General features: G+C 38.7%; 1 protein-coding gene across 1 annotated transcript in view; it reads left to right on the plus strand.

The window, feature by feature from the left end:
- Npsr1 (neuropeptide S receptor 1) overlaps positions 1–24191 on the plus strand; it is a 189716-nt gene that overhangs the window by 132431 nt on the left and 33094 nt on the right. Inside the window, exons 3-4 of the mRNA XM_028763872.1 lie at positions 7095–7198; positions 23094–23187. Coding sequence (XP_028619705.1) covers positions 7095–7198; positions 23094–23187 — 198 coding nt within the window. The remainder of the gene's footprint in view (positions 1–7094; positions 7199–23093; positions 23188–24191) is intronic.

The following is a 24191-nucleotide window of genomic DNA, read 5'->3' on the forward strand; positions in this document are numbered from 1 at the left end:
AACTGTGGCCTGACCCTCTCCTTCTCCCCACACTACCCATAACTGTGCTTCCCTTTAGAACTCACATTAACAAGTGCACTCTGCCACAGTTTTCCACACATCACACATCATTTTCTAGTATCGTTTATGTAATGAATTGTAGGGAACAGGGGCATTCTGTGCACGTGATTGGGCCTTTAAAAATGTACCCTTTGTTCCCAAGCTCCTTTTAATTACCTCTTAGGGGCTTTTATTTGCAGTGTGTTCAATTACTAAGGTAACTAAATAGCATTTTACTGATCAGAGGTAGTATCATTTGCTTAATAGCAACTAGCAAATGCTATCATAGAGTTACAGGGCCACTGCACAATCAGAAATAGGCTTATTTAATAATAAGCTCCAAGGAGAAACAGATTTTACCAGAATACTCTATAATTGTTCATATAGTCATTTAGAGCTAATGAAGCATCAGTATTTTTCCCACTATTTTTCAATTAAGAAAAGAGTAAAGTAACAGAATATCTCAACAAGGTCATCATCCATTCCATTCAATCAGTCCATTCATTCCTCCAAAAATAAGCTGTTTTTTCTTGTTTGATTGTTTATAGCTCACAATTCTCAGGCTCTTCATAAACCTGCCCTATGTTATCATAGAGCCATTTCAAGGTGAGATGGCTCAGTGGGTAAATCCACTCACTGAACAATTACAAGGACCTGACTTTGGACCACCAGAACCCATATAAACAGAAAGATATGATTATGTAATCCCAGCACTGTAGGGAATAGAGACAAGGGAATTCTTGGGGCTGGCTAGTTAGCCACTCTAGCTGAAAAATGGCAAGCTTAGGTAATTCAAGGAAATAAAATAGAGAGTGATTAAGGGAGAGACCTAACGTCCTCCTCTGGCTTCTGTGGGCACATGTATCTGCACACATATATGTACATTCACCACACAGTCATATAATAAACATACACACAAAGGGACAGAAGAAGGGAAGGATGGAGGGAAGAATGGAAGGAAGAAGGAAGGAAAGGAGGAAAGGAGGAAAGGAGGAAGGGAGGGAGGGAAGAAGGGAGGGAGAGAGGGAGGGAAGGAGGGAGGGAGGGAGGGAGAAAGAAAAATAGAACTAAAGAGAGAAGGAAAGAAACAGGATGTTTCTCACAGTCCAAACCTGCCACAGGGTTTATTTCTTCCAGATTTCAACAATTTTCATGTTGTTCCTGAGTATTTCTCTTTGATACCTCTTATTGTTGTCAGACAGAGAGACAGGCATAAGACTTGGAGGCTCCCAGTTAGGCCACTGAGAGTGAGGTTAACTGAGGCCATTCCTCCACATACTTCTTGCTTCTAAGATCTTACTGAGCCTCCTCATAACCAGAAAGAGGGATCTAATCACATGACATTCATTCCCAAGGATGGTGTCTCATCCTTTCAGGGAATTCTTTAATCTTTATTTCATGGATGGCCTCAGTAGTCCATTCTGGAACTCTTCAAGGACAGCTGCTTCTCAGTTGTGAGCTGCATGATTCAGACTGTGAGTTCTGTGTACCTGAGCCCAATTATACACTCCCTGCACTAGGTCATCTCTAGTCACTAACCATGTTATGTACCCACATTTAAGAAAGTCCCAGTGGGTGGTGCTGATACAGCTCAGGAGCTAGCAAAGGTAAAAGTCAGAGAAGGTAAGTGTAGCCCTTAGATAACTTTGCCATTTAGAGAAGAGACAGCTGTTCTTACAGGACAGAAAGTGCCCAATAGCAATTTAATATAGAGTAACTATTTGCTCTCAAGAAATGTTTCTTTTAAGAAAAAGTACTTTAAGATTCCATATTCCCCATCAGAAAGGTTATCATCAAAAAACAAAAAACCAAAAAACCAAAAAAAAAACCAAGTAAACAAAAAGAGTAAAAAATATAAAATGCGAAGAAAAAATAAACTGAACAAGAATAAGTACTCTATCTGGGAAAAACTGTCCCCAGATACTGTGATTTATTAAACCAAAGCCCAGTGAAAGAGCTAGGATGCCTCAGTTTTATTTGTTGGACAAGGGAAGCCCCAAAACCCCCCAAACAATACAGGGCTCTTGCCTTTCCTTCTAAAAGTTTATTTATTTATGTGTATGTTTTGCACGCATGCATGTGTACCATGTGTGTTCCTGATGTAGACAGAGGTCAAGGGAGGGTTCCCTAGCTCCTGGAGCTAGAAATGCAGACAGCTGTAAGCCAGGCAAACCATGGGTGCTTGGAAATAAGACTGTGTTCTCTGGAAAAAGAAGCAAGTGCTCTTAAAACTGAGCCATCGCTCCACCTTCTAGGCGTCACTTTTTGATTCCCCACCAAACTAGATGATAAGACCTTTTGCTGAAGACACCACACAATGAGTGTATAATATAGGGAAAACAAGCTAAAATTGAGCCATAGAGGTCCTCCTTTTCACTAGCCTGCACCTTTAGAGTTCTGGAAGGTGCTATACAGGTTTCTGAGGTAGGAGTGGGGATAGAAATGCTCTCAATTGTCTTATTCAGCAATTAATCCTATGAACTGTGAGACCAATCTGCTATGTTAAGATGAGTCCACTTGTGTGATACTGGCTCTGCAGTTATAGAGATAACAAATTGCTTTCTGATTTGAGTTACTGGGAACCTGGTCAATAATCCATAGCAGAGGAGACCATGGGCCCTGAGAATAACCAAATAGTGCTATTCAGCTAGACTGACACAACGTCAAGCTGCTCTCTGAATAGTTATGCTTGTACACGTAGATAAACTTTACTCTTAACTTTAAGAAGCAAAGCCCTTCTTTACAGTGAACAGTGGTAAATACACAAAAAAATCTTACCATTTCATACAAGACTCTTAGTAGTGGAACTGAGACATCAAAACCTTCAACCTACAAACTGTCCTCCCTACAGAATGTGCTGGGGTAATTGTGCAGACTTTTAACAATCAATGACTAGTCCAACTTGAGGACCACACAGTGAGAGAAAGCCCATGTGTGACACTGCCCAGATGGTTGGCAACCAGAAGCAGACATCTCAGAGACCCAGGAAAGGCCTAATCCTAATGATATTCTGCTTTACTCATAGAATAGTACCTAGCCCAATTGTCATCAGAGGGGTGTCATCTAGAAACTGATGGGAACAGATGCAGAGACCCAAGTGAAGCACTAGGCAGAGCCAGAACTCTGAAGAAAGAGAAGGGCATTGTAGGAGCCAGAGGAATTGAGGACATCAGGAGAACATAGTCCACAGAATCAACTAAGCAGAGCTCATTGGGGCTCACAGACACTGAAGTGACAAAATGTGCCCTATATAGGTCGGAGCTACCTTAGGGTTGTATAGCTTGGTGTTCTTGTGGGACTCCCAACAATAGGAGTGGGAGTATCTCTGATTCTTTTGCCTATGCTTGAGAGCCCTTTCTTTCTCCTAGGTTGCCTCAGCTTGTCTAGCCTTATGAGGGTTCTAGTTTTACTGGATCTTGTTAAGCCATGTTTGGTGAATATTCATATTCATGAAAGACCTTCTCTCTCTCTCTCTCTCTCTCTCTCTCTCTCTCTCTCTCTCTCTCTCTCTTTCGCTTGTTGGTTTGTTGTTTGGTTTGGTTTTTGTTGTTGGTGGTGGTGGTGGTTTTTTGTTGTTGTTTTGGTATTTTGTTTGTGTATTTGTTTTTTATGGAAAACAGAGGAGGAGTGGATCAGGGGGAATAGGAGAGGTAGGGGAGGGACTGGAAGGAACGGAGGAAGGGAGAAATTGCAGTAAGGATGTGACGTATCAAAGAAGAATTAAAGAAAACAAACAAAAGATTCACGATTGCACACTGTGCTGAGTATATATAATGAGTATGTGCTTGGCCTTTAAAAAGACATATATACCCCCCTCCCTCAGGGGAATGCTCAGGGAACATTGCAGAAGAGGATTTGAAAAGAATGTAAAATGAGAAAAATAAGGAGAAATATAGTGAGAGGTTTGGTTTCTTTAAAAAAAAAAAGCAGAAATATTGTGGGAATATGATTTTGTTTTAATCCCAGGTAGGGCTGCTTCAGATTGTCCACAGCAGCTGATTGATTTCTCTAGGACTCTATCAGGGGTATAATTTTTCCAGTGGCTTGTGTGATGTTTCATACTCTGAAGACTCCTCAAAGGGTATATAAATGTTAGGGCCCTGAGAGGATGGGTTGTTGGTTGTTGGTTGGTTGCTATCGGTCCCATTTTTGTTAGGTAGTAATGTCCATAAAAGAAATAATAATAAGAAGAAATCAGATATCCTGATGGCAATGATCAAACTTGTTCCAAGAAATCTGATGCCTTTAATCAGTAGGAAGTAGTCTAACTATATTGCCACCCCCTCTCCCCTCTATCCTTTTCTCTCTCCTATCTAGTGTTAGGGTGGAAAGTGGGTGAAGAAGGGTGGAAGAAAAACAAATCTACAAAGTAGCAAAGATGTAAGAAGAAACACTGTCAAGATTCAAGAAAAAGAGGCCTTTGTACACTTCTGGTGGAAATATGAATTAGTTCCACTACTATGGAAATCAGAATTGAGGTTCCTCAAAATGATAAATGGGATAATTGGCTTTAAAGGTCAATTTGCCATAACCTAAAATCACCCGAGAAGGGAATCTTAAATGAAAATTAGTCTAAATCAGATTGGCCTGAGAGCACATCTATGGAGAATTGTATTGATCGTTAGTTGAGGTAGGAAAGACCTGGCCTGATTATGGGTGGATCCTTTTCACAGGCTAGGCTCTGTAAAAATGGAGAATGCCAGCTGAGAAAAGGCTGCAAGAAAGCAGGCATGTATCCATTCTCTCCTCTCTTTACTACGGATATAACTAGACTGGCTGCATGAATTTCTGCCTTGATATTCACTCAAAGATGGGATGTAACTTAGAACTGGAGCCAAAATGTCCCTTCCTCCCTAAGTTTGTCAGGATGTTTTATCACAATTGAAATGAAACTAGAACACACACATACACACACACATAATGTAACACAGGCTTGTCAGCCCCAAATATACACTTAAAAAGATCAAAGTCAGTACAGCAACATCCTTGGTGTCTATCACTGGAGAAACGAATTTTTGCAGTGTGGCACATACATATAATATATACCAGCATAAGTTTATCCCATAAAAAACAAATTATCATCAGTAGAAATACAAATAGTTCCAGAAATAGTCCTGTTAAATAAAATAAACCAGACACAGAAACCCAAATACATTCTCTATTATATATTGTGTTTATATTTAAGTGGGGCAGGAAAATACAATGATTAGTTAAATGAGATATTTTAAAATGGAAATAAATTCCTTAGAAAGATGTGACAAGAGATAACATACGAATACTTTCAAAGTATGGTATATACAAGTCTGAAAATAAGATGATGAGACCCATTATTTTAAACAGCACATATATTTTAGTAAAAAATGATCAGGGCCTGTATGTAGCTCAGTGTTAGAGCACATTCCTAGCATTTGTGGTGCTGGGTTTAAGTCACAATACTGTAGAATGTGTTTCATCACTCCTTAATGAGCTACTGATGCAGGAAAACTCAAAGTAGTAAAATTGATGTTGTAAAGAATTTATTAATAGCCGGGCAGTGGTGGCGCATGCCTTTAATCCCAGCACTTGGGAGGCAGAGGCAGGCGGATTTCTGAGTTTGAGGCCAGCCTGGTCTACAGAGTGAGTTCCAGGATAGCTAAGGCTATACAGAGAAACCCTGTCTCGAAAAACAAAACAAAAAAGAATTTATTAATAAATATGCATAGGAAATATTAAATACCCAAAAATTTAGCTAAAGAGGCGCTACCTCCAACAGACACGAAAGATAATAATGTAGTAGCCAGGCATGTTAGAAACTGTAAGAACATTTTGTACAACTGAAGTGTAGAATTACGAGAAAGTTTCTGCTAGTGTTTATTTGCTCCATTCCTATAATAAAAGGAGACAACCCTGACTCATTACTAGCTATCAGGCTCATCCCCGAATCAAAGAATATGTCTCTAATATCTGTGCAGGGTCACGACCACCGCCAGGTCCTTGTCTACCATTAGGTCCCCTGTGTTCCTACCAGACAAAGCATAATCTGTCAGCTGAGCAAAGTGAACCAGGGCAACAACCATGTGAAAGGAGCAACTTGGGTACATGTAAATAATTATGGGAGTATCTCTGCTGTGCCAACTCTCATCTACCCGAGTGGTCAGACATGCAATCTCTGTCTAAATTGTGTAAGCAGAAGGTCCTGACAGGAAAGAGACTTAAGGATAAAAATATGTGTAATTAATGAGTCTGTTGCCTGTATAACCTGGTAGAGCTTTCTGTTCAGTGCCAACTCCTCTGAACAATTAGCCAGAACTGGATGCACACTGTTATTAAAGAGCTTTTCCCTAACTAATAAACTCTTAACTAAACTAAATGTGTGGGGTGATTTCTCACTGGGAAGCCATCTTAATTCTACAACACTAAAGCAATAAATGGATACTGAGAGAAAAGGCTTTCTCCAGGAATGACATCTGTCAAGTTGATCAAGTGTAAGTGCGAGTGTGTGTGTGTGTGTGTGTGTGTGTGTGTGTGTGTGTGTAAAACAATAAAAATTTTTTAAAGGCCATGAATTTGGCAGGTAGGAAATATGAAGGGAGTTGGAAAGGGGGAGGGAAAAATTATGTACATACAGTATTCACGTATGAAATTCACAAAAAAACCCAAAATTTAATTAAAAGTATTCCTTGAGACAAACCAAGATTCAAAACTTCTAGTAGTCTGGCTTTGCCCATGTTAGACGGGGAATAAGATGATGGGTGTCGCAATGTAGGGCAGAGATGGATTATCCAAGCATTTGCTGTCTTCAGTTTTGTCTTCTTTTGTGTTTCCTCACAATACTTGCTTTACTATAGCAGCCCCTCTCCTAGGACCATTGCTTCCTCCCCAGTCACAGCCAAAATCATGTCTAGGCAAAAACAAGCTCTGATACTTAAAGACAAGCAACTTCTTCCATGCCTCCCTTTTCCTCCACAGCCATCTGCTAAGCTAAGAGAAAACAAAACCAACCCAGGGATTTGTTTTCACTGTGGTGTACCGATGGATTTTTGAGAGATTGAAACTAAACATCGTGTCTTTGTTAGACTCCTTCACAGGCCTGATCAACATCCTGACAGACATTATTTGGCGATTCACAGGAGACTTCATGGCCCCTGACCTGGTCTGCAGAGTCGTCCGCTACTTGCAGGTATGGAAATCATCTCGCAGTGTGATAAGCCACACTAAAGCTGACACCAGCTCTGGGAATCACAGGGAAATAAATGGTGAACCCTTACTCCTGCACAACTGAATATTTCTTTCTTCCTAGCTGAAAGGACAAGCAAATTTTCTATAATTTCTAAAAATGGTTCTTTCTTTTGCTACAAATAATGCATTTGCAAAGCAGCAATTAAGCAAATAACAGGTACAGCATTGAGTGAAAACGGTGGTATGTAGTGACACTTTTGACATCTTCTAGCTAAATAATGTTCATAACTTTTCTCAATACTTACTGTTTTATCCCCCAAGTCTCTTCTTTTAGAAAAAATATTAGCAGCTAGCTCCCCATTAATAGTTACTCCTCATTAATGCATTTCTGTTCTTGTGTAGTTTTCTAATCTAAATGATGCCAACTTTACAGATGGACAACATCACATCTGAAAAACACAGCCCTCTTAGAGTTCCTTGGCTAGGGATATGGAATGTCCGTATTTATATTCAGAAGTAAGATTACGGTTTCATCTATTGTATTGCCTTCAGGACTTGGTAACATTTTTCATTGTTGGGAAACAAATGAGAATAGTTGTGATGTCAATGTTCTTTGTGCTCTGAATATGACTTTAAAAGGAGTCATTGCAGAGGGATGGTATTTTCTTACAGTGAATTTGTTACACATCCCTGGAGCATGCCAGGGGTGCAGTCATTAATATGCAATACTTACATGACAAATGTCTTACATCTACTTATTGAGAATACTGTTGTGTACAGAGTTGGTTTTAATTATTCCATTATTTCAGTAATGGATTGCTGAAGTGCAAGTTATAATAAGACTCAGTTGCCTAAAACAATATGTATTTAACCTTTCATGGTGTTTGTTAGTCAAAAATTCTGGAATGGTTTGGTTGGGATAGATACAGGCTAACCGTTAGGTTCCATCATATGATTCATGGCAGTGGGCCTTTGGAGGGCAAATCAGGGACCAGACAATTCACATCAATGTCCAGTGTGTTGTCAGAGCAGAATACTCACTGTCTTACCAATGGACCTCTCCATAGGTGCTCAATAGTATCCTCATAATACAACTAGATTTTCCATGAACAATTTGTAACCAAGGTAAAAATACCAATGCATTTCTTAAAACAGTCTCAGTAGTTATACACCATGGTCTCCACATTTTTCTTATGGGGACATAGGTCAATGCCGGTCTAGAATGGGGAAGAAGGGAACCACTAGAGAGACTAAAAGCAAGAGATAAAGATTATTGGGACCTGTTAGAGGTTAGCCACCGGGTATACCATCACACATTCTAAAAGCAAAGTTTTAAACCATAATTTTTTCATACATAACAACTTCAAACTGTGACTAACGAATACCCATAGCAACAACATTTCTTCCAATTATATTCATAACAAATACTAAAATAATAATCTATAAGATTGGCAGGAAGACTCCAGTGATTCTCTCCCCTGGGTTGGCAGCAAGAAAATGTTATTGACGCTGGAATGAGGTTCTCTAAGGTTCTGGAAATTAACCAAAGGCTTGCAACAACCAAGGAGCCCTCATGGAAGAAACCAGCTGGGTGGAGGAAACGTGATCTCTGTGGTATTCTAACCTTCATTATTCCCATCCTGCAATGTCCATGTCTGTGGTAGCCTTGAAAATTATCAGCTTTCCTTCACAGTAAAACAAAACTTCTGCCGGTCATGGAGAGAGCAGATCTGGTAGAGCCTTTCAGTGCTTTCTTTTCCCAGAGAGCTGCCCTTATTCCAAGTGTCTGGTAGTCCTTTGGAAGATTGAGCTTGCAGGGCTATCTATATTTCATATGGCTCAGAGCTTCTCCATTGTAAAACCTCTTTTCTCTCTGGGTATTTGACACAAATAATTACAGAAAATTGATTAACTTCACAGAAGCCTTAGTTGTGAGATAACTGTTGAGGAAATCAATAAATGAAACAAATTTTAAAACAGAAGCTGAGAGGTGACACACTTATAGGAGCTTTGAGACTCTCTGACATATTCCTAAGACCCTAGAAGATAAGTGCATGGTCTCGACTGTACAATTTTGAGGAAGGAATTGGAACAGCCCAAAGCTATTGCCCTTGACTGAGACAGCTGATAAAGTTCACCATATTTTCATGATTAAAAAACATTCAAGGAATTAGGAATAGGCAGAAAGCAACTCAACATAAGACACATATGCCTCAGGGCCAGAGCTAACACCACACTGAGCACTGATGACAATGATCCTCCTTCTCCAATATCAACAACAGACAATGCCAGCCTTGCCACTTCCACCCAACTAGAAAGATTGCCAACAGAAAGAAATTAAAGCTTCCAAATCAGAGATGCAATTCTAAGGAACTGCCAGAGAGTTAGAATTAAGAAAGCCCCAAATTTACAGAATATAAAATCAAAGCACGAAAATATGAAGTATGTACACACAAAACTACTTGAAGAAGAAATTATGAAAACCAATCTATTTATAATAACTACAAAAATGTAATGAAACACTGATGACTATATCTGTCATACAAACTAGAAATTGTAAGTCTACAACTAAATAGGTTAAAGAACAAAGAAATTAAATAAGACATAAATAAACGAGGAGAAAGTTAACACCCATGGGTTAGAAATTTGTTTTTTTGTAAAAACTGCTCTAAATGACCTACAAAGCAAAATCTCAACCACATTTCCCACTCAAGTAGAAAACACAAACACAAAACTACAATATCTATTACAAAATCACAAAGACTCCAAATAGATAAGGCAATATTGAACAAGAAGATAAAAGCTATATCTGTCACATTGATGAATTGAAAAAACACATGGTAATGTCACCTACTGTTAGTGGGTTAACATTAATCTGTGTCTTTAATTCCAGTACTGTACTTTTTTATGAAATTAGTGTACCAGAGTTTGGTACATGTAGGCCAAGGGTTGGTTTGCAATAGTTAATTTTTCCCTTGATTAGAATGAAGTGACCTTCCTTGTTTCTTCCATTTCTTTTAGTTTGAGATCTATTTTGTAAGATATTAGAATAGTGGTACCTGCCAGCATCCTAGCCACTTGCCTGTGTCCTAGTCCCATACCTGCCTGTGTCCTAGTCCCAAGCCTGCCTGTGTCCTAATTCCATACCTGCCTGCATCCTAGTCCCATGCCTGCCTGTGTCCTAATTCCATACCTGCCTGCATTCAAGTCCCATGTCTACCTGCATCCTAGCCCCATGCCTGCCTGCATCCAAGTCCCATACCTGCCTGTGTCCTAGTTCCATACCTGCCTGCACCCTAGTCCCATGCCTGCCTGTGTCCTAATTCCATACCTGCCTGCACCCTAGTCCCGTGTCTGCCTGCATCCTAGTCCCATACCTGCCTGTGTCCTAATTCCATACCTGCCTGCACCCTAGTCCCATGCCTGCCTGCATCCTAGTCCCATGCCTGCCTGCATCCAAGTCCCATGCCTGCCTGCATCCTAGTCCCATGTCTGCCTGCATCCAAGTCCCATACCTGCCTGTGTCCTAATTCCATACCTGCCTGCATTCAAGTCCCATGTCTACCTGCATCCTAGTCCCATGCCTGCCTGCATCCTAGTCCCATGTCTACCTGCATCCTAGTCCCATGCCTGTCTGCATCCTAGTTGTATACTTGCCTGTGTCTTAGTTCCATGCCTGCCTGCATCCTAGTCCCGTGCCTGCCTGCAGCCTAGTCCCATGCCTGCCTGCATCCTAGTCCCGTGTCTGCCTGCATCCTAGTCCCATGCCTGCCTGCATCCTAGTCCCATGCCTGCCTGCATCCTAGTCCCGTGCCTGTCTGCATCGTAGTCCCATACTTGCCTGTATCCTAGTTCCAACCTGCCTGCATCCTAGTACCATGTCCTTGGGATAAATATTTTCTATGCTCTCACCTTAAGGTGATACCTATCTTTCAAGAAGTGTTTCTTGTAGACAATATGAAGAAAGATTTTGTTTCTCAACCCATCCAACTAGCCTATGTTTTATGACTGGAGAGCTGAAGCCATTAATATTATTGAGATGTGTTGATTTCAGACATTTTGTTTTGTTGTTTGTGCCTTAGTTGTACTTAATGTTTAAGAAGTCATAGCTTCATTTGTTTTCTTTCTAAGGTCTCTGAGCTTCGTTTATCTTCTTTCTAGAGTCTCTTGGCTGTACTTAATCTTCTCTTCAATCTGAAGTGTTCATGAAATGAGGGATAGGAAGAAAGAAACTCAAAAGAATTTCTAATTAGGTTATTGAGTTTTTAAATTCCATCTTCATTTCCTTTTGAGTTTTCTTTGATATTCATATCTCTTTATTAAATTCAGTTTTCAAATCCTGAATTTTCTTCATTAATTAATTTATCTTGATATTTGTGCTTTCTTGGCAATCATTCAGACATTTACTACTATTTAAGATCATTGAACTATTTGTGTTTTCTTCCTACTCCTTGAGTTCTTTTACTGAAGTTTAAAGTTTATGGTTCTTTTTATGAGTTCTGAATCCTGCAATTGATTCAGGTAATTCTTGTTGGAGATAATTTCTGTAGGAATGACAAATTTAGGAGGAAATATATTGTCTTGGCCTTTTTATTGTGTGTTTTGGCTACGTGAGTTCTGTCTTTGTGGGTCTGATATAAAATACTTAAAACTTGCAAACTGAATACAGACACATAGAAAAAAACATCAACCACGATGAAGTTAAATTTATCATAGAGATTTGGGTGCATAAATCAATAAATGTAATAAATAATATTAATGGACTTAAAGACAAAAACTACATAATCTCAAAGGTGCAGAAAAAGGTTTTGATAAAATATCAAACATACCTCATGGAAAAAGTTTTATATAGAGTAGGATTGGAGGAAACATACCTCAGCATAATAAGGGCTATATATGGCAAACCGACAGGCAAGATAATCTTAAATGAGTAAAATCTCCAAACAACTCCATTAAAACCATTAATGAGCCATGGCTGTCCACTTATCCACTATCGCCACTATTTGGCAACATGCTCATTAAAGCACTAGCTGGAGCAATAAGAAAAGAGAAAGACATTAAGGGATCCAGATAGGAAAGGAACTATTCAAATTATCCGTCTCCAAATGATATGTTAAACACAGAGCTACAGAAATTTCATCAGAAAAGTTCTAGAAAATACAAACACCTTCAGCAAACTGATAACAATACAGAATCAAATAACCAAGCTCAGTAGTCTCTCTCCATAGCAACATAAATTTGCTCAGAAAGAGATTATACACACATTCAAAGTAGCCTCAACAAAACCCTAGTAACATATTTAACAAAGGACATAAAAGACCTCTACAATAAAAATGTGAAATAAGTGAAGAAAGAGATTGAGAAAGAAGTTAAACGACGGTGTAGAGGGGTCTATGCTCATGGTTTGGTGGAATTAATATTGTGAAAATGACAATTCTACCAAGAGAAATTTACAGATTCAAAACTATCCTAGTCAAATTCTCCACAACATTCTTCACTTAAGTAGGGGAGAGAATCCTAAAGTTCATATATGTACTAGTGAGGGTTCTCTAGAGGAACAAAACTGATAGTATAGATGTATGTATATGTCAATGTATATATACATATATATATATACGTATATATATACACATATACATATATGTGTGTGTGAATATGTATATATGTGTGTGTGTGTATACATATATTTGTCTGTGCATATACGTGAGAGAGAGACAGAGAAAGAGAAAGACAGAGAGTGATAAAGAAGAGCTAGAATTCATTAGAGTAGCTAACACACAAAGCTGGGTGTCTCAGGTAGTCTTCTGTGTTTAAACAATGGGCTATGCATCTGGATAGAGAGTTCTCAAAATAAGGAATTAAAATGGAAAATAAATAGCTCAGAAAGTACTCACTATCCTTAGCAATTAAGGAAATGCAAATTAAAGCAACCTTGAGATTTCATCTCATCCCAGTCAGAATGAGGTGAGAAGTGGGAAGGGGTGAGGGGGACTTTAATCACAGAGGGAAGAGAGAGAGCAATGCAGAAGGAGAGGAAGGTGAGAGGAATAATAACACTAAGGATGCTTTTAAAAGACATAGCTATAACAGGGAAGCCACACCCATGAAATCTCAACAACATGGATGCCTAAAGAAGACCTTAAAAAGTCACACAACAGTTGACATCCCAATGTAGATGGAAGTAATCCCATGGAACTCACACCCTAGATAAACACCTACAAGCAATTAATAATTTAAGTGAGAAGAATAATCAGCCTTCCCCAGGGAATTGCCCCTAATTCTTTATCCAATACCAAGTGCTCATCCCTAAAAACACACACATTCAGGTACCATTGAACTTATTCATCAGGTTGTATGTGTATACATTCACTTATACATAATGGTCAAAGAGAGAAAGCAATGAATTTGAGAGAGAGTGGAGAGTAAACAGGAGGGGTCCCAGAGAATAAAGGAAGGGGTATATAATGTAATTATACGTTAAATTTTTAAAGGATTCATAATAAAGCTTTAAGAGCCAAAATACATTGCACTTCCATATAAGCAGATGTATAGACCAATGGAACAAAGTAGAAATCACCAAAAAATGATGCATTTGTATACAACCGATTTTCAGTGATTTTGTCAAGAACACACAACAGGGACAGATTGTGTTCTGCAGAGAATACACTGGGAAAAGTGGATGTATGTGAAGAAGAATGAACTCAGACCTTTATCTCACACTATACACAAGTATACTAAAATGCATTTAAAATTTTGAACGGAAGACTTAAAATTGTAACACTACCAAAATAAAGCATAAAAGAAATGTCCATGAGATTTGTCTAGGTGAGAAAAATTTCAATAAGGCCTTAAAAACATAAGTAACAATGTCTATGTGAGAAAATTTTCAATGTGACCTTAAAAGCATAAGTAACAAGAAACAAAAACAAGCATTTGGGGATATATCAATCTAGATAATGTTTCTACATACCAAATAAATAAATAAATAACAATAAAAACGAAGGAACAATCTATAGAATGAAAGAATATTTGTAAACCAAAACCTGACTTTTTTTTAAGAAAGACATTCTGATTAGGAGCTGCAAAGATGACTCAGTGGCTAAAGGCATAGCCTGCTCTTTCAGAGGACTACAAACCTAGCACTCACATAGTGGCTCACGGCTATCTCTAACTCAAGTTCTTGTGGATCCACCACCCCTTTCTGCTGTCCTTGGGGCCCACAATGGTGTTACAAAGTGGTAAAACATTCATACAAGCAAGACATACATACAGATCAATTTTTTAAAAATCTTAAGAAAAATATCTTTTAGCCGGGCGGTGGTGGCACACGCCTTTAATCCCAGCACTTGGGAGGCAGAGACAGGCAGATCTCTGAGTTGGGGAGTTCGAGGCTAGCCTGGTCTACAGAGTGAGTTCCAGGACAGCCAGGACTACACAGAGAAACCCTGTCTCAAAAACAAACAAACAACAAAAAAAAACAAAACAAAAAAAAGAGAAAAATATCTTTTAAAAGAACCAAAGAAGAAAAATAAAAACTAAAAAGAAAAAAGAAAAAATATATATAAATATTGTCAGAATGCTTAAGGAAACAAAGCAAGCCAAAAAGTGATCCAATTTAGGTCTAGTTGGATTATGTCCTTTCAGGATTTGTTTGGCTAAAAGTTGAGTCATAAAGGAGGGGAAATACTGAGAGTTCTAGGAGTGAATTACTAACCTGCTTTCAGCTTTCGGAGGGTGATCATGCTTTGAGCCACCCGCCAGAACTCTCTGGATTTTCCAACAAAAACATACACACACACAGGCACGCATGCATGCAACCTTTATATTTTAATATGCCTAACTAGCCCAGTGGTTGGGTACTTCCAAACCTCCCTACGGCTAGCACACACTCCCCTCCAGGATTTTTGAATTAATACTTGCTAAATCTATATTTCATCTCTGCTACCCCAGACCCATTTGAGGGAGTGGCCCCTGGGGCCACTTTCCTAGATTCTTATATGTTGACAAACCTTTAAGTCTGATCTTTCTGCTTCCTCTCCTCTGTGTTTCTTGCCCAGAAATCCTAAAAGTCCCACCTCTTTCAGCCTGCCCAACCATTGGCCATTTTTTTTTATTGAAATGTTAAAAATAAAAAGCATTTAAAAAGAATACTCCAAACTCTGAGTATATACTCTAAGCATATGAAACTGGCATGCCAAATAAATACTGGCCCTCTCATGTTCATTACAGCATCACACATGGAACAGCCTAAGTGTCTATCATAAAATGAGTGGATAAAGAAATAGGACACACACAGGCATATGCACACATATGAGCACAGACTCATACACTAACACACATTAAGTACAAATACACAAATGTACACACACTCATACACATAGACACACAGTGAAATATTATTCAGAATTTACAGAAAAGGAAACCTTACTATCTTCTACAAGATGGCTGCCCCTTAAGTGGGATAGGGAAGGCACAGAAAGAAATATACAGCATGATTTTTCTTATGTGTGGAATCTAAATATATTAAGCCCACATAAGTGGAATAAAGTGTTACCAGTCTGTAGAAGGAACACACCAGAAAGATACTGGTCAAATGGTATGGCATTTCAGTTGTCAGAATAAACTCAGGAGAACTATTATTGCATAGCCTGATGCCCACAGATTATAAAATATTTTGTGTACTGGGAAATTTTTAAGAGATTAGATTTTATGTATTTTTATCACAAAAAATTAAACATGTTATTAAGAGCTTGCTTTTAGTCATGAACAATTCTGGGTCAAAAATTTTGAAGATAGGTTGATGACCCCTTTCCTCCACTGGGAACCCCGTCTATCTATTGGAGGTGGTCTCTTCAGGTTCCATCTCCCCACTGTTGGTCATTTCTGAAAAGGCCAGGAAAAGCCACCAGTGATAGGCCCAACTTGGGATTTATCCAATGGGTGGGCACCAAACCAAACCATGACACTATTACTGTTGCTAGTTGTGCTTGCAGAAAGGAGTCTAGCATGACTGTCCTGAGAAACTCTGCCAGCAGCTAACTGAGACAGGTATAGATACTTATAGCCAACCACTGGACTGAGGTCAGGGGTCCCTATGGAAGAATTAGGGGAAGGACTAAAGGAGCTGAAGGGGTTTGCAACCCCATAGGAAGAACAATAGTATCTTCTAACCAGGAGCTCTGTAGCTCCCAGAAATTAAGCCATCAACTACAGAGCATATATGGGCTGGTCCGTGGCTCCCAGCATATATGTAGCAGAGGACTTCCTTGTCTGTCCTTAGTGGGAGAAGATGCACCTGATCCTGTAGAGACTTAATGACTCAGGGAAGGAGGATGGGGGGAATGACCTCAGGGAGGGTGGGTGGGTGGGTGGGGTATGTGGAGGGTTAGGATGGGGGCACACTCTTTTAGAGGCAAGGGGGTTTGGGGGATGTGGTGAAGAACACTTAGATGGGCGACCAGAAAAGGGGACAACATTTGAAATGTAAAGAAATGGAACAATAAAACAACAACAACAACAAAACAGCTTCAAAAATAAATAAAGGAGCTTGCTTTAGCCAGTGGATGATGAGCACAGGTTTATAATTTCCTGTGAATCATAAATTTACAAAAGTTTTACTTGTTAAATTAAATAAGTGATTAAAGAAAGAAAAGAAAGAAAAATCCAATGATTTTTTTTCAGAATTGCTGGTTTTTAACAAAAATATGAAATATGTAAAAAAGCAAGAGAGATGGACTCATTTCGAAAAAAATTATAAAACATAACATTATTTCTGACTCCCAGCCAATGAGTGTGCTATATGAAGATTTAATATAAGCTATTTTAAATATGGCCAGTGAACTGAGCACGTAACTCTTTTTTTTTTTTTTGCCAAGCAGTAAATGGTAATAAAAATTCAGAACATTAAAACCAGATTATACAAAAATATGAGACTAGAAAGGTAAAAACTTAAAAGAAAATTGTCGTTAGTGGTATGGAAAGCCGTTGCCAGAACAACCACATTTAAAGTACAAATATAATAAACCAAATCTTCATAAATTGAAAACCTATATGAAATAACACATCTTTTCCAACTGTGATAAAAGAAAACTAGAAGGTAGTCAGTAATGGGCAGAAAGATTCAGTACAACCTAGGTATTTTTTAAAAAATAAAAGATTAACTTAGAGTTTAGGATATGTTGTTTTTAAAGTGAGGATAGGAGTGTTAGCATTGATAAACTAAATTGAGAAAGGAAGGAGACACAAATTGAGCAGCCTAGCTCGTAACTCAAGGAGCAAAGGAAAGAACCAAGTCAATCCAAACTCTGAAGAAAGAATCAAACTGTGTCTTAGTTAGGGTTTCTATCGCTATGAAAAGACCCCTTGACCACGGCAACTTTTATAAACTCTTATCACCGGGGCTGGCTTATGCTTCAGAGGTTTAGTCCATTATCATCACGGTGGCATGCAATAAGACACGGTGCAGGAGAGATAGCTGAGAGTTCTACATCTGGATCTGAGGGCAACAGGAAGAGAGACTGAGCCACTAGGAGTAGCTTAAGTTTCTGAAACTTTAGACACAGCGTAGGATGGTGGCATTAGTGTTCCCAAAGGAGGTGAGAGAGAGGAAGACAGTAGTGTGAGTCTTGTGAAAAAGAAGAGTTCAAGGATCAACATGGGTAAGGAGAACCTGGGAATGGGGGCATGGCTGGGATTCCAGAGGGAAGAAGAGAACATGGCTCCAGGTAACATGAGCAGCCACAGTTCTGGGAAGACTGCGGGGCTCCAGAGAGAGAAGAAAGAAAGAGCCCCACTGGTAATGTGAGCAGTGGACATAATGGAATGACCAAGACATTCAAGTTGCCCACCCAATGAGAAATAGATTCACAAACTGGAGTGTGTAGTGATTGATATCATAAACTGTATAGCCATTAAATAATACATATGTACAATTGCCTTAAAATGTTTACATGAGGATTGAAAATTGTTAATTACAACACAAATTCCATTTATTAAAAATAGTTTTAATGTCTTTGGCCGCTACATAAAAATAACTGGTCACAATAATTGCAGTTACCACTAAGGTGTTCTGTAAAATATTGATGCATGCAATAAAAATAAAATATTAAAACATAAACACAGATATTGCACCTTTTAAAATACTCAGTATGAATCACAAACACAAATGTAATACCATAAAACCATTATGGGATAACTGGAAAGTTTAAAAGACAACTGTATAAAAGCAGCACTCTTAAAAATAGGGGAGAGTAGGAGCATTGCTAAAGATGGCAAACTTGCATCTCATCAGTGAATTGCAAGTTAGAACAAGAAGGTACCAGTACTCATGTATTACACAACAGGCTTCTTAAAGAAAAGAAAAAGAAACACTGGCAATGCCCAACACTGGTATATTAACAAAAATTTGAGTTCATTGTAGATAGAACTAAAAATGATAGAGCTACTTTGAAAACCAATTTGACAGGTTCTTAAGAGAGTTAAGCATAATTTCACTACATGGTTCGGCAATTTGTGATCATAGACATTTGTGCAGTTGAGCAGACAACTTATATCCACACAAGAACTTGAACAAACATGGTTTTAGCAGCTCTAGTAATCAGCAAAACCTGACACCAACCAAGATGCCCATCAACAGTTCAATGGATTAACAACGCATATTATGTCCATGTAATAAGACAATGAGTAATTTTTTCTAAAATATAAGAAAATAAGCTGTTGAGGAACGTGAAGGAATAGTAAATCACACAGTTACACAAAAGGAGCCAATCTGGTCAGATGAATACCTTGAGACTTCAGCTCTGTCACATTCTCCAAAGAGCAAAGCTGTGTTAGAATATAAATCAGTGGTTCCTGTGGATTTGTAAGGAGACAGGGTGACTAGACACACATAGGGAATTGAAGGTCAGTGAGTCTCATCTCAATAAAACAGATGGTAGATATGTGTCATCACAATGTCCAAGCCCACAGAATACAGTGACAAAGCCTGAACCTTAATATAAGCCACACAGCTTAGTTATTGATAATGTACCAAGGCTGATCAATCAGTTTAATACCACAGGAACTCAAGATATTAACACCAGCAGATATGTGACACAATGTGGGCAATGCAAGAATCCTCTGCACTATTTGTAGAACTTTGTAAACCCAAACTTGCTCTGAAAAACTCAAGTGCATGGTTTTTAAGTCAGCCTAAGAATAGCAGTTTACATGAACACAATCTGGCATTTTTTCTAAGTAAAATCACTTTGCTGCCAGCAGTTAAGTCTCACTTCCCTTTGCAGAATTTCCTTCCATATCACATTCTCTGGGTCATGTCTGTCAGCATTGGGGGTGGGGTGGAGGGAAGGCAGACATGTCCTCAGGCTGCCATCTGCTCTGCAAATGGCACCCCATATGCTGTTGGTGTGTAGAGTTTCCATTGTTGACATTTATGAATTGACTATAATTGTAATGTGATTTCCTTCTTTTCTTAGTTAATTATGAAGATGTTTAAATTTCTAAGTGGTATGTTTTTTTAAATGTTACTTGTTTCGGCTTTGTCTCTTGTTTGGGATATGTGAGTTGAATAAGTCCTACTTTTTGGATTCTATTGAGAAATTTCCTTTGTTGGTAATCTAGTATCTGACCAAATTTTTATAGGTTGTCTAGCTATTTTGCATTTTGTACTAGAGAGTTCAGTTCTACCTATTTATATTTTGTAGGCTGCTTTGTCTGTAAAGCCTTGAACATCTTTGTTACATATACCTAGTGTTACATTAGCTATTACATCTACACTTATCAGAATTCTCCTGACTTTATGTGCTGTGTCTTTTATCAGCAGAAATAAATCTTTGTCACATGGGAAGCTGCTAGCTTTGAATTTGATTGGTATCATGCAATATTTTTAATAAGGATCTTTTAATATTTTTTTAGTTGTTTGGCATGCCTCTGAGCACTATTTTTAAATTCCAGTATTATTTGGTTTTATTGATTTGTATTCGGAACAAAATGAAGTTAGACCATAGGGAAGGTTTTGTCTTAAATAGTCTTTGTTTTAATGAAAGAGATTAAGCCATTTAAGTTTACAGCGAGAAACCGTGTGTCATATTATTTCAGGACCTTGTTGTCACTGTTCTCTTTGGAGTTTTGCTCTCTGAGGGTTTGTTGCAGATATAGTTAATAATTGTGGGAATCTGAAATAGTGTTCTTCCAGGACGTTTGCACCCTAACCCTGAGAATCTATGCCTGCTACACACCATATGTGACAGAGAAAGAATTGGCACATGTGGCTAAGAATCTGAAATGTAGGATTAACCTAAATTAATAAGGGAATCCTAAAATGCTATCATAAGAAGAAAATGCAGATCTAACACAAAGGTAGAAGAAGGGGACACTGTAGCATGTAAGAAGGAATTGCACTGAAGGCCACAGAGGTAGGATGCTGGCAGCTACCTGAAGCTTAAAGAAATGAGGGATGGATTTTCCTCTAGAGTCTCCAGAAGAGCCATGATCCTAAAAATAACTTGGTTTGGAGATAGTGGAATTGTTTTAGACTTCTGGTCTCCAGCACTATAGAGGGAATAAATTATGCTGTTGAAGTCACCAAATTTATGGCTATTTGCCATAGGAACCAGAGAAGACAGGGAAGTTAATTTTTCTCCATGTTAAATGTTTTCTCCATTTATTTTGTTAGAACTTACCTTTCAACTTCAGATGCATCACTATGACAGGCAAATGGAAAACTATGTAAGACTCATAAACTTCTCTCTTTTTCTTCTCTCCCCTCAAAGCAAGATCCGGGTACTTCCCTAAAATGTCACATCATACATTTCTAACTATCTGGGAAGCATTTTGTAGTTTGAGGTCTTCCTTCCCTGCATGACGTAGTTATTTTGTTCCCTTTCCTCTTGATTTTGAAACACTTCTTATTCAGCTGGTATCTCCTCTTGAGGACTCTGGAGGGGATGTGGGGTGTTACATTTCCTTCCTTCATACATATCCAAAAAGAAAAGAAAAGAAAAAAGCTGTTCTGTGCATTGGCACAGAAGTGAAATTTACAAAATTCTTGGATCACAATTTTTCTTTCAAAACTCTGAACGTGTTCTTTGGCATTTGCTTTTATAGAGAAGCATGATAATTTAAGACATTTCTTTTACATATCTTTATTTTATTTTACTGAACTGCACCTAGATGTTTGAAGATGTTTCATCTCCGAAGTTAAATATTCTTTTCAGCTGTGTCTCCACATCTGCCTCTTTTTGGTTAATATTTGCTTGCAGCTCTGAAAATCTGTTCTGTGTCTCTTCCTCCTGTCCCAAATTCTGAACTGTGTCAATCACCTGACTCAAGGCAGAAGAGATGTCTGAGACTCAGAACTGCCCAGCACATGCTACTTTCCAGCTGACTCACTCTTTCCCATCTTTCTTTCATGCCAGCTTCCTGGCACTGTGTGGTCAGCCTCAGTCACGGTTTGCATACAGAAATGTCAGTTTTCTCTAAGGAGGCAATAGCTTGATTTTTCTTTAAACCTAACTACTCTCTGTCTGTTTCTACCTCAGCTACTTTTTATACAAGAGAATTTCCCTCAAGTGAGGGGGTGGCATCAATCTCTGATTATTCTTTACCACCCTCTCCCAACAACATTAATACTGGAGAGTATGTGTGGTTGTGTTATAAAGACCAAAAAAAAAAAAAGGAATGGGGCATATGGTCCCCAATTTCTGATGATCCAGTCATGTGATTTTCAGGCTGTATGATGGTATGATCTTGGAATCATGGTTTTCACATTCAACATCAGGGCCCTTATAGTACATGAGTTAGACAACCCTGGAGTATGAGATAGGCTGTGCATGCGATGATTTTGCCTAACTGGACACTAGTATAGGGCTTCTCAATATATATAAAATAAGTTAAGCTACGACACTCAAAGGATTGGCGCTAAATGCATTATCAAATGGCAACATTCCAAGTAGAGATAGCTTTATCCTAAATTGAAGAGCAACTATAATGGGCTGATATCTGTCTGAACTGCAGAAAGTATGACAAAAAAAAAAACAAATTCCAAACAAATGTGATCACCAAAGAGAAAGTCAGACTGTCAGCCATACACTACCATTTTCTATGGCCTCTAGATTTGACCACAAAAGGAGATATCGTACTGACTTGTTGAAATTGCTTTCTGGTTACTCAGAAAGTTTTCATTGAGATAGTACTTTCTGACATAGCTCAATTAACTAGATTCCACATAGGAACCCTTTGAGGAAGAGATGTTAACTTATGTCTGAATTTCTTCCTCTACAGGGAATGCAACTAAGTGTTCCTGAGAGTGTGTGGATGAGGTTAATTGGAAGAGAGTCAGAAGAGGGAAGCTCAGAAGCTTAGGCTGCATCCAGCTATGACAGAGACTGGGAGGAAGGCAGTGTGGGTAGGGGGCAGGGATCTCTGAGGTGATGCTGGGGTAAACGGCTGGAAGAGCATGTGGACTCCAGGAAACCAGAACCCTTCTTTCACCTCTCAACTACTCTCACAGATAAAAGGCAAATGAACTTTTGTTTCTGAAGTATTCTGGAATGTCAATTGTGACAGAGAAAATTAGTTTGCTTTAAAAGTCAATTACAGATAAATGTACCATGCAATTGTCAAGAGTGATGATCTTGAAATATAGGATGTCCAAGAAGCCAGTTGAACACAAAAAGAGAGCTATGACCATTCCAACCCTACCCCCAGTAGCAACCTAGAATCCCATGACAAAGCCCAGATCTGCTTCCAGCAGGGAGAGCCAGTGTCTCTCTACCTCAGCCCTTACCTCACTAGTACCTTGGTTCAATCCTCTGGTTTCTAAGTACCAGGTCACTACATACTGTGAACATTACCTCTACCATGTGAAGTCACATATGTCCTCTGGTTTCTGTCCTTAGGTTGTTCTGCTCTATGCCTCTACATATGTCCTAGTGTCCCTCAGCATAGACAGATACCATGCCATCGTTTACCCCATGAAATTTCTTCAAGGAGGTGAGCAAATATTCCTTCATTAAAATCCTTTTATGGGGTGGGGATATTTTTGCTAATATTTTATTGATGTTTTTCTCTGCCCCAACCATACTCTTCCCTTTTTCTCTCTTTCTCTCTGTCCCTCTCTGTCTCTCTCTGTCTTTCTCTGTCTCTCTCTCTCTGTCTCTCTCTCTGTCTCTGTCTCTCTCTCTCTCTCTCTCTCTCTCTCTCTTTCTCTCTCTCTCTCTTTCTTTCTCTGTTCTCTTTCTCCTCTTCCTTCATTGTCTAATGTGTCAGCATGTACAAAATTCTAGAAAGAAAGCTTGGGTGCCCGAAGAATGCTACCTGATACTTGCTCCATAAGAGAATTCCTTGTTGGCCTAGACTATGGCTGTGCTTCCATCTACTTCCTTAAGGTCCTACCAGCAAGCACACTCTTACAAATAAAATGGGTGCTATCCTTTCAAGCTCTTCATTTTCAAGAAACAAATACCTGCCTCTCCTTATTTTCAAACCACAAAACTAAAAACTATTTTTTTAAAAGTAGTCTTCTTCTTTCTTAAAGATTTATTTATTTATTATATATGAATACACTGTAGCTGTCTTCAGACACACCAGAAGAGGGCATCAGATCTCATTACAGATAGTTGTGAGCCACCATGTGGTTGCTGGGATTTGAACTCAGGACCTCTGGAAGTGCAGTCAGTGCTCTTAACCACTGAGCCATCTCTCCAGCCCAAAATATTTTTTTTAAGAAACCAAAATTCCAGAATTCTCAAAAATGTGACTACAAACCAGAATTGAATACAAGCTATTATTAAAGAGATTTTTTTAAATTAGTCTTTTAATTGTGTGGAGTGAGCTTTCCCGTGGAAGACATATTAATTCTAGAATAGCTGCATCTTCAGCCCTAAAAACTATTTTTAATTTATTGAAAACAAATGAACTTCTCCTTAGTCTAGGTTCCATGGAAGAGAAAAGCAGATGGACAATAATATTCCCAGCTGATGCTCACAGCAGTGAGC

Source organism: Grammomys surdaster, unplaced genomic scaffold (assembly GCF_004785775.1).
Source record: "Grammomys surdaster isolate TR1022 unplaced genomic scaffold, NIH_TR_1.0 140, whole genome shotgun sequence".
Lineage (NCBI taxonomy): Eukaryota > Metazoa > Chordata > Mammalia > Rodentia > Muridae > Grammomys > Grammomys surdaster.